General features: G+C 37.3%; 1 protein-coding gene across 8 annotated transcripts in view; it reads left to right on the forward strand.

The window, feature by feature from the left end:
• LOC311084350 (CD276 antigen homolog) overlaps window positions 1-12,081 on the forward strand; it is a 56,141-nt gene that overhangs the window by 19,493 nt on the left and 24,567 nt on the right. For 6 of the 8 annotated variants that reach the window (XR_014606492.1, XM_084116323.1, XM_084116324.1 and 3 more), the window contains 3 exons: window positions 3,394-3,434; window positions 3,963-4,292; window positions 4,505-5,374. Coding sequence is in view for 7 of the 8 variants with exons in the window: in XM_084116323.1 (XP_083972449.1) it covers window positions 3,394-3,434; window positions 3,963-4,292; window positions 4,505-4,650 (517 nt within the window). In the remaining variant the exon portion in view is untranslated. Of the gene's footprint in view, window positions 1-1,845; window positions 2,028-3,393; window positions 3,435-3,962; window positions 4,293-4,504; window positions 5,375-12,081 lie in introns of those variants that run through there. The other 2 variants (XM_084116326.1, XM_084116321.1) reach the window with 2 other exon arrangements.

Below are 12,081 nucleotides of genomic sequence, written 5' to 3' on the forward strand. Positions count from 1 at the left end.
AGAGAATGTCTAATAAGGCAAGAAGTTTCACTCTCAGTACACTTCCGGCTTCTGAACTGGTTGCAGTTCCACTCTGGCTCCATATGAGGGCGCTCACAGGACGAGTGCAGAATGAATGGATGTCTATGGCGCTATACCTCTCAAAATCCACTTTTCTCAGGATATAATATTTTGTCTAATAATTTGAATGTTGTATTCGAAAGGAGATGCAAAGAAATTACACATTGCTGGGTGTTAGATTTTTTAGAGTCACTTATTTGCTTTAAAAAGTCGTTTAAAATGTAAATGCCGTCATACACATTGTACGACCAGAGATACTGCTTTACGGCAATCCTTCAGTCACTTTGGTGCTTTCGCGCTCTGCACTTTCTTTTCTCTCGAGGCATCGACAACACAGCTGACACAGGTAAATACACGTGCTAGAAGAGTTCTTGTTTTGTTTGTTTCTGTTCCCGCTTCGGATGCCACGATACCATCAAGCGGTATCTCTGGTCGTAATCAGTCCTTCACTGACCAATCAGCGTTCATTAGCAGAATGCTAGCGTGTTATGGTTAACAACAACTCAGCCTGTAAGAAATCAAAAGGACATAAGTACTCGTTCATTCAACTTTCGACCTATAACCCATGTTGAACTTGCAAAACCTACAATCAAATCTGAGATTTCTCAACGGCAATCGGGTGAAAGAGACACATTTAGCCGTCTAGCCCCATTGACTCCCATTCATTTTGCACTCATGGGCGATCGCCCCCAGTGGAACTCTGGTGGAACTACAACCAAAATTCGGTACAATAGGACTTAATAGGGAGTGGCCAGGCTCTCCGTAGACGGGCTCTGGCAGAACCGATCACCAGTGATCACTGCGAGATGCATGCTGGTTGCTCTGATGTCACACTGACAGTTGCTCTTCACCGACTGCGCTGATCTAAAGCATGATGGGAAATGACTTGCTGACGACACTGTTTAAAGATTATAAGATGATAGCTTAAAGATTCACTTTCCTGATAATTTACTCACCCCCATGTCATCCAAGATGTTTGTTTTTCTTCATTCGAAAAGAAATTAAGGTTTTTGAGGAAAACATTCCTCCATATAGTGGACTTCAACGGGGACCAACGTTTTGAAGGTCCAAATTGTAGTTTCAGTGCGGCTTCAAAGGCTCTACATGATCCCAGCCAGTCTTATCTAGTGAAACCATCGGTCATTTTCTAAAAAAATAAATAAAAATGTATATACTTTTTAACCACAAATGCTTGGCTTGCACATTACGTAATCATGTTGAAAGGTCAGGTGGAAGGTTGAGTAGGCCGAAAAACTCTCATTTTCTCCTCCAACTCCAAAATCGTCCAAAATCTTTTTTTTCCTTTTTTGTAAAGGCTGTTCGACTTAGGGTGCTTCTCAATATCCCTCCTCGTCTCCTCGCTCCTCCGTCCTCCATCCTATGACCCGGAAACTGATCGAGCTCAGCCATCTTGAAGGACATCTCAATTCTCTAATTGCACCGCGAGGAGTCAAGGATCGAGGAGTGAGGAGGCTTCCTGAGGAGTCATGAGTGAGGATACACAGGTGTATCCTATGCGGAAGAGCTTTATTGATTTATATAAAAGCTTTCATTCTATTCCTCCGTCCTCATTTTCTTTCTTTCCTTGCGTCCTTCCCTCAGATCCTACAGGGGGAGGAGCTGAAACGAGGATGCACAAATAAGAATTGAGAAGCACCCTTAGTCTTTGCACGTTCGCTTTGTAAACACTAGGTCGTTGCTTCCACCTACGTGACGTGTGACATTTCAACGCGATTACGTAATGTGTGGTGCATGACAGCTAGTGATAAATGTTTTTTTTTTTAGAAAATGAGTGATCGTTTGGCTAGATGAGACCCTTATTCCTCGACTGGGATCGTGTAGAGCCTTTGAAGCTGCACTGAAACTTGTCCACTATATGGAGAAAAATCCTGGAATCTTTTCCTCAAAAACCTTAATTTCTTTTCGACTGAAGAAAGAAACACATGAACATCTTTGATGACATGGGGGTGAGTATTTTAATTCTGAAGTGAACTAATCCTTCAATGCTCATTGGTTTAATGCTCATGATGTTTTGTTCTCTTTTGAAATCTTTTATTTTTAACAGTCTCTCTCTCTTCATATTTCTAAAAAGTATATAAAACATGTCAAAAGCAACAGACTTGATTAAAAGGTGCTTAAACACACACACACACACACACACACACCTTATGATATCAGTTTTAACCTAAAATCTTGATGTTGATGAATATATTATCACAATGCATAAATTTTAATGGCCTTAAAAGTAGACAATAAAATCTAAACAATAAAATTTCATAATAATTGCTATCAACTTAATTTGTTTTATTTTTTTGATGATTGCAGTCATGGACACAACTTACTTTAAGGACAAGCTTTTGGGCAGATTTATCAATAGGGTATATCTAGTCACCATGATATAAAAATTGGCAAAACTTGTTTGAGATGAGCAAAATCTACGCTGAACCGATCACCGGTGATCAGTGCGAGATGAATGCCGGTTAGAAATGTGTCCGAGTGCGGTCCGCCTTGCTCTGATGTCATGCTGATGTATGTCAAAAATCTCTCGCGAGCGCAAGGTGGACGTGTCGGATTCTGCAGTCGAGCGCAGTTGCTCTCCACCGACTGCGCTGATCAAAAGCATGATGGGAAACGACTTGCTGATGACACAGCTTAATGCTCATTGGTTTAAACAACCGTGATGTATTGTTCTCTTTTAAAATGTTTGATTTTAAAACTCTGATATCATGTTTTATGTGTATACGTTATGTGTGAATATTCCCAAACTATCTGACAGTGCGATCTCTTTGGGTTATGCAATGTAATTTAAGAAAAAAAAGAAAAGAAAAACATCTGTCTGTATTAAAGAAAAAATGATTGATAAACATGTATTTGGAATGGAATTAAATAACAAGTACTTTGGGTGTCTTGTTCATTATTTAATTCCATATAAAAGCAACAGAACTTAAATTCCATCCAGTTTATTAGCAACACTGTGCACGAGCGTGAATCCCGCGATATCCATCTTTGATCTCACAGGTGTCAGATCCACTATGAGAAGAGAGAACTGTCCGGCTTGCCTGCGCTTTTTTCACTCCTCCTCTCACTGCAGCCGCCTACTCTCGCATACATTTCAGGCGAGGCAAGGCGCATCTCAAACAAGCCTATTATCAGACCCCACATATGACATGTCTCTGATGTCATGCTCTCCTCTAGGCATGATGTTCAGTGTCCAGTGCTAAAGTGAATAAAACTAGTTTATCTAAAACAAAAATGTTGCTTTGAGTAGACAAGAACCATTGTCTAATAATCATGTCAGACGAATAATAACATTTCTTTCTTTTTTTTTTGCAGATACTGGTTCATTTATTTATTTCTACATCTGCTAGACAAAGGTTAGTGTTCACAGACCTCAGTTTACAGTATGGGTTTTAGTGGTGGGGGAAAAAATCGACTCTGTTCAGTATCGCAATATTTTGCGCACGCAATTATATCGAAACAGTAGCGAAAAGTATTGCGATATTTAATTATAAAATTAGCTGTTTTACTCTCTGGTTTTCTCCATTGGTTTCCTCTGAGTTTACTCTGATCATTTACATTTGCGTATTACATCCACAAGGTGGCGCTTGTTGCTGTGCTTTGTTGCCGTGCATTCAACAGCAAATTCAAATGAAAATATTCCTAAATTAATTTTGGTTGATGACCTTGCAGCCAACAGGACTGGACTCTAGCAGTAGGCTACACATTTTTGTTTATTTTTCTCAATTTGATTGAAGCTCTAAGTTCCTCTTATTTATGATTATATACGCAATATATCGCAGAATCGAATCGCAATACATTTTTGCCAATTCCCACCCCTAATGGTTTTTCATGTAACAGTTTATTTATTGTCTTCTTATTAAAGTTGTTACTCTTGTCTCCAGTGTCTCTGCAGGACTCTGTTGAAATCGGTGTTGTTGGAGGCTCTGTCATCTTGCCATGTTCATACAATGAAGGAAAGCTAAAGACAGAGGAAATGAATGTGTTTTGGAGATACAAACAAAAAACTAAAGTTTATGATATTGAAAAAGGCATTGCCTTAACAGGAAAACAGGATGCAATGTTTAAAGGTCGAATAGAAAGTTTTCCCGCAGAGTATGCGGATGGAAACTTCTCTCTCAAACTCTCCGATCTGAGACTCACCGATGCAGGACAGTTCTCCTGTGATATCCTAAATGCGAAAAAGGAACACAAACTAACACTTCTAGTCAGAGGTACGTGGAAACCGTTATTACTCACATAGGCAGTTTGAGTCATTCAATAAAAGGATGTGCAATGCCTCAACAAATATATTTTTAGCTTTAAGCTTTAGCAATTATTTTGTCATTATCATCCAGCATGTGCATTGTATGCCTTTGTTGTATGTTTAGTCAATTACTGTCTCAATAGTAATGTTTTCATATTTGTGACTTTTTTTGTCTAACAGCAATGCCTACTACAGCACCTACTACAGTGTCTCCTCCAAAACCAACAGTGAATACAAGAAGCTCCTCCATGAGAGCACAGCCGGAAGGGATTGTAACTTTCCTGTTGCTGTTTTGTATTTTGCACTATATCAGAGTAATTTGCTAGACTGCTAGACTGCTGTATTGCTGTAGTGCCTTTCTTTAATGTATAGTTACAGTCGTTTGTACCTGGACCCCAAATGTTCTGACTGCTGTATGAAACTGTGGACAAAATGATTATTGCATATATATGTCTGATATTACTTTATTTTTATTTATTTTTTTAAGTTCAAACCCATTATGGATTATGTTATGTTTAGATTATACATTATGTAACGGATACTGATACAGAACAGGTCATTCTTGACTCTATTGGTAAGGATCTGTTACATGGGGAAATGAAGCACACTGCACTGAGAGTTCACACAAGGGCAGTTAATGTAGTTAGAAGAGACTTAACATAGTTGCTAGCTGTACACCTTTGAATTTCTGTTAATGTTTTTAGATCATCAGTATAAAATTATTTTCACACATGAGTCAGATATAGCTTTAAGAAGCTGACAAACAAGTTAAGTTGTGCATGGCACAAAACTCATGATATGTGTTACCATGTTGATAGCCGTCGAGCTTTGTCCAGGTTTTATTTTTTCTACATTATTTTCTGGTGTGTTTGTTTTTGTTACAGACTGATTAACTATGAAAAGAACAGCGACATAAATATATACTCACAGTAGTACAAGTATACTTATAACCTGCTGGTTATGTCCTCCATTTTCAAGCTTGATTGAATAAAAATGTCTGCTAAATGAATAAATGTATATTATAATAAATGTTTTGTAAAACTTTCAAAAGTATGCAGATTTTTTTTAATAGTTTGTAATAATAGAGCTCAGATAAATTAAGCCTGATAAATAATGTGATTGTTCAGCATTCTGAGGTAAACAATCAGAAGTTTTGGGTGTAGTATAGTATACAGAGTTGGGTGTAGTGGATTGCTCAGGACACGCAAGAGCGTGTGGGGAATAACGTCTTTGATTCACTATATAAACAACACATACTCTGTATCCTTATTATTCCATAAGAATGACATGTACAGTAATTCTTAGAATTGTGCAAAGTGTTGTTTAATTAATATATCCTGGTGAAAGTTGCATCACTATTTTATTTTAAATCAAATGAAAATTCCCAAATGGAAAATGTGTATTTTCAGTTGTGTAAATTACAACAAATACATAAATAATACCTGAAAAATATTGTGCATTCAGTTTACCATCTTAAATATTAATCTGAAATAAAATTTGTAGCTCTGACAGACTTACATTACACATAACTATTACTTACTTCAACATATGATGTTGATTTAACAAAAATGTAAGAATGATCATGTTCTCAGAGAAGGCCAGCTCTGACTTCCCCTCTCGTCTGTGTGGTCGAGGTTTGTGTTTCCGCTCACAGTTCGAGATGTGTGAATGATCACTATAGCAGATATTATTCATCTGGATCAGACAATGAAGATCATACAGCTGCAGATCTGTGAGTTTCTCACATCACATTTGATTGAGTCAGTTTTCTTTTGATTTTATATCTTAATAAATGTGTTTTTCTTTCTCTCATAGATCTGTTCATGTTGTATCAAGCCACAGAGAGTCTAACAAACACACCAGTAACTTTAGGATCTGATGTGAATATAACCTGTGATCTTGATATAGAGGAGATTTACTGGTACAAACTGAGATTACCGGATCCTCCAGTGTTGATCTTACGCACTTTCAGCAACACAGTTGAAGGAGGTAAATATGAAAACAGCAGCTTTGAAAACAAATACTCAGTGAAAACTAACAGTCGTCTGTTCATCAAAAATATCACCATTGATGAATTAGGAGTTTATTATTGTGTGAAAGTTACAATAATAACTTGTAACTTTCTACAGGTACTTATATAAATATAATACTTCTTAAATAAATTATCTTAATTATTTTTAATATATTAGTTTAAATATAACCTGGCCACATTATTTTTGCACTATGCTCTTAGGTTAGTATAGTGATATAATAGTTATCTTTTAGTAGTGGTTAATTGACTTAAATCCTTTCAACTTCAGATAATGTACTACATTAAATGAAATACATGAAATGTGTTTTAGAAAATTACTTTTAAAATCATAGTACACATGCTATCTGGGATACTCAATTCTGATTGGTTAGTTGCAGCATTCTGATCAAATATATTTCTTATAATTAGTGCTAAACCTTATATTTGATCATTGTGCTAGTTTTATATCTCTCACATCATCCTTCATCTTTTTCTATTGGTCCTTCAGGATGATACAATATGCTTCATTTCGGGGTCCTGATCTCCTTGTTAGGGTTTATTTTCCTATCGGCTGACTGTACATTATGTCTTACACACTGTAATGGCCATTAATTTGTATGATCTTCCTCTTCCAGTATGCTGAAGTTGATTTCTCCAAGCGCTCCAGACGAAACCGGCCTTGCCAGGATCAGGCCACCTACTCTTTTCTTCAGCCCGTAAAAGCTGTATGAAGAATTCTCTGGAATTATTGTCTCTATACAGACCTTTTTATCTTTTTTGTTTTTTTTTCTTGCCAGTGCTCTGAGATGTTTATGTTTGCAGTAAACCAGAAGGCAATGTGGGTTCTGTGTGTTAGAGCAACTTTTTACAAATGACAATTTGAGCTACTTTATGTATGTGTATTTGTATATTAAAGAAATTTGGCATATAGCTAGAGTGGAAATCATATGAACAACGCTTAATAAATTTATATTTTTTTAAAATCTTTTTTGTATATATGTTTTGCTTGCATATTAATTGTTCTAAATAATTTGCTTCTTGTATTAAAACTGGTAACTTCTGCTCTGTTTCTGTGTGGTTAACATACAGTGTGGTTTCGTGCAAATGAAATGTTCCACTAGTTTGGTCAGTTGATAAATGAAACAAACATTAAACTTTGCATACATATAGACAGGCGGTTTAAACATTTATCAAGTGAAGACGTGTGGAGCACTTTCTGCCTCTATAAACAAAACTCTAAAAAGATTTTACTTGAACCTTTTAATTACTCAGTTTCCCGTGACTATTTCGAAAAGCTCAGCAAAACCATCACCCTGTGTTTTAGAATCAGGAAGTACAGACTTGACAGCTTTGCTGAAAATGACATTCAGTTTATGATATTATTCTTCCAGAAACTTCTGAGCTAAAGTATAGTGGGTTGCGATGAAAAAATAGACCATATATTCCAGGTAAATCTGGAAAAACAATGCTGCATTTGCTTAGCAATAGATGCTATTTACACTAACTAATAATAGAGATCTTGTTTACACTAAGTGAAAATGGCAGTATTTTTCTTTGCACTAAGTGTAAATAGTAGTTAGATACTATTCATATTAAGTGCAAATAGTGGTGGCAGATACTATTTGCATCTCAGTGTAGTGCATTATAAAACAATAATAACAACGTATTCAGTGTCTATGAATATATTTATTAAAATCATAAATAGATGCTGATTTATTGGGATATTACTTGTAGTTGACATTACCTTCTCTACATCAGGGGTTCCCAACCACGTTCCTGGAGCCGCTAACATACAAAATGTGCAGTGTTTGGGAAATCCCTGCTCTACGCCTCCCACTAACCTGACCCATTAAACACAGTATTCCCACTATTAAAGCTACACTGTGTAGGATTTTCTCCCATCTAGCGGTGAAATTGTATATGACTACCAACTGAATATTACTTTCTAGCCCCTCCCATTCCAAGGGCGTTTTAACTCCTACGGTGGCCGTATTATTTCAAATCTGCCGGCAGTCGTGAGTAATCTCCCCCTCACATTCGTCACGGCGCCACTGAGTGTAAAAACGCGAAAGGCGAAGCTTGAATTTCCAGGTATGTCCCTCTTTGTCTAATATATTTTCAAGATGGATGCACAACATGGCTTCCGCCATTCGAGCGACTCGCTCGTATGTATTCTAAATGGCAGATTATACGCTTACGAGAATACTTGTGATTAGTGATTACACATAAATGAGAACGTATAATTTTGAAAGAACAAAGTGTTTTTTGCTAAAAATCAACTTAAAATATTACACAGTGTAGCTTTAAATACTCGCTAGGTACTTTATTTCCACTTTTTGAAAAATGTCTTAATTTTTATTTAGAATAAACACCTCTCTGAGCTGATGTGCGATGGGAAAAGAATGAGTTCGGTAAATGGCGGCTTCAAACTCAGATCGGTTGCATTCATTTGTAATTTGTCTGGCTCAAAGACACAATGGAGGGCAGAGTGAGTATAAATAGCCTCTGTCAACAAGACGGGCTATTTGCACTTATTGAAGGACCAAACCAGTGGAGAAACACTGCACTAATTTACATACAGCAGTAAAAAAGACAACAACTGTATAAAACATGCTCTCATTATGCTTTTAGCCGAATGCTCCCTAGAAACTGAGGTATTAAAGATTATATATAACTAGTTCAGGAAATGATCAAATGGAATAGAAGACTGCTTGTGTGGTCAGAGCAAATTGAACTGTACCTCCCCCTTGATTGTGGTTATTTGTCTGCTTGTAGGCTGGGGGTGGCAACATTAAGACTATCATGTGTTGCTTTTATCATTGAGCCATTGTATAGCTATGCTAGCATCAGCGCAGACACAAGTAACTTCTTGTTCATAATATTCACATTCTATAGAAAGTTAGATTCTGAATGAACGTGTCATGTTAGCTATTAGTAGTAACTTGAATTAAGATTAATTGATAACAGTGCTGCTCTTCTCCATATGCAGATTATGCTTTCTGTGTACAGCCGTATCAGACTGGAACGCTCATGTGCACAACCGCTAGGCCTACCCACAACCTAAGCAGAAGCTTCACTCCTCACCTGTCACAGTTATATTCAGTTTCATTGTCTTGTTTAGTTTTAGTCTCACACCTATGGGGTTAGGATTGTTGCTTTATTCCAAATAAATAGATTGAGATTCAAATGTGATTTATGTCACAAACACAGCTCTGCCTGGCATTTATTTGTGAACCGCTTTCTGTGCATTTGTAAATCGCTGCACATATTAGTGAATCTCTTCTTGTGCATTTGTAAATCCCCTCACGCATCTGTGGATTTTGAAACACTTCTAGTGTCGACGTGCACAAATAAGTGGACTCCACCCACCGTTTACTCAAGCCAATCAGATAACGGCCACATTGAGCTGACCAATCGTAGCACGTTCTCGCTACAACCAATCACGTTTGGTTTTACAATCAGGGTGTTCTTGCCCTGAAATAACTTTGCTCGTTCATCTGCATTAGCTCAAATAGAAAGTGTAAGGCTAAAGCCCATAAAATTGCTACAGTAAAATAGGTTTAAAATTTGCATTTCGTTAGAGTTAGACCAAGATTGTGATTCAAGTCAAGTCAAAATCATCCGTTTTGCCATTTCTTGCATCGTGTCTACCCCGTGCAAGCCTGTCTACACTGGACAGAGCGAATGTGCAAATCATTTGCCTACTTCAGAAGAAGAATGTCAGTGAATCATCGTGTCATCATCCAGTGTAGACAGTATCACAAATTATACATTTTCAGAACCGGCACTATAGTCAATAAGAAAGATTATGCAGACACTTTACATCCCCTTACAGAAAAACCACATGAATTTCACATGTAATCACGTGACCTCATGTGAACAACGTTTCACCACTTGTGAACAACGTTTCACCACTTGTGAACATAATGGAGCACGTGGCACATGTGGAAAACATGTTACTATAGGTTATAATGTGGAGCTCATGTGACATATATTTGCACATGTTGTAATAGGTTTTAACATGTGAATGATGTGAATCATGTTACCACGTCACAAATACTGTACATTTTCAGCTTCATTGTAATGGGAAGTTCAGATCATTTTACTGACTCGGATCTTTTGAATCTCGTTCATAATTAAAATCCCCAAACACATCAACTTGCGCGATGTTGATGTGTCATTCATCCCCATAAGCTGAGCTATGCAGTCTAGTGCCGGATACAAAAGTGATAATTAAGTGGTAAGTACTGACAAGCACAAATTTTTCGCAAAATTGATTAATGTAAATAAAAAGGCAACATAGATAAATTAAAAGGCAATGCATACACCACAAATGTGATATGCTTTTTAAAATGTTTTTAGCAGTATTTGCACCTGCCCACACTGCCAAAAGAACCAAAACCTGGTTCAATGACTATGGTATTACTGTGTAATTATTGTGTGATTTCATGTAATAATCTAATTTTCTGGGATTTTGATTTTGTGGGTTTCATAAGCTGTAAGCCATAATCATCAAAATTATAACAAATAAAGGCTTGAAATATCTCACTTTGCATGTAATGAGTCTATATACAGTAATATATTAGTTTCACCTGTTAAGTTGAATTCTTGAAATAAATCAACTTTTTGATGATATTCTAATTTTATGACCAGCACCTGTATAAAGAACCCTAAACTCCAACAATCTTTTGGAAACGGGGTGTTTTAACCACACACAAACAGCTCAGTTTGAATGAAGCGCCCATTACAGCTCCTTTCAGGGGTGCAAATATCTGCAAAATGAATCAAATTAAGTTCCCGCCCCGAGTGTAAAGTCTAACGTGATTGGTTGTAGCAAGAACGTGCTACGATTGGTCAGCTCAATGTGGCCGTTATCTGATTGGCTTGAGTAAAATTTTTATTTATTTGTGAGTTTTATACATTTTTGTGGATCTTAATCTATTTATTTGTTATCCTAACCACATACACACCGTGTCCTAACCAGACGCGATGCGATAAGATTCCAGCGACAAATAATTTGTCTGTCCACACTAGACTCGAGATACATACAGTCGGCATCTAGTCATAGTTGAGGGCGTGGTCTGGCGTGGCGAGGGTGCAGTCGGCGGGGGGGAAAACACCGCGAATATCGTGTGTATTTAAATGACAAAAATGTCATATTGCGAGTCATTGACGCCTGCCGACCGGCAACGGTACATTGCAAAATTAACTACAATAGTAGTTAAAATGCCCTTATTTAATTAAAAACTGGGTCAATGACCCAACTAAATGGCCGGAGGTGTCGTTTCCAGACATATTTTGTTATCTGGTTGAATTTCCAGGTAAGACATCGCGGTAGCCGTAGCGGTAACATTAGCCTAACTCAATCAACTTTTGTATATGTTGCATACTATAATTCCATAAAACCTTGTCACTTACCAATTGTACGTATGCTTCACTCCAAACTATTAATCCTTTTGTAAAACGGTGATCAGTAGTACGAAGTTGCCGAGGGACTGTGCTGACAGTTATCCCTAACTCACAGACTGCAGTCTGTATTGAGTGTAGACCTCAAACTACTCCATAGGTTCGCGATTGGCCTAACAAGCGAGCCTTCAGCTGATAACGCTAATGTGAATGAGGCTTAACAGCAGCAGCAGTTCCTGTCTATGCTGGCTGAAAGGTCTGATGCGGTGGCACTGAAAAGCTTCCGGGATTTTTCTACACCATCAAAAAAGCCATGGTGTTTTAGCCAGCACAAGGTAAC

The sequence above is a fragment of the Abramis brama genome (assembly GCF_963993115.1).
Source record: "Abramis brama genome assembly, chromosome: 6".
NCBI lineage: Eukaryota > Metazoa > Chordata > Actinopteri > Cypriniformes > Leuciscidae > Abramis > Abramis brama.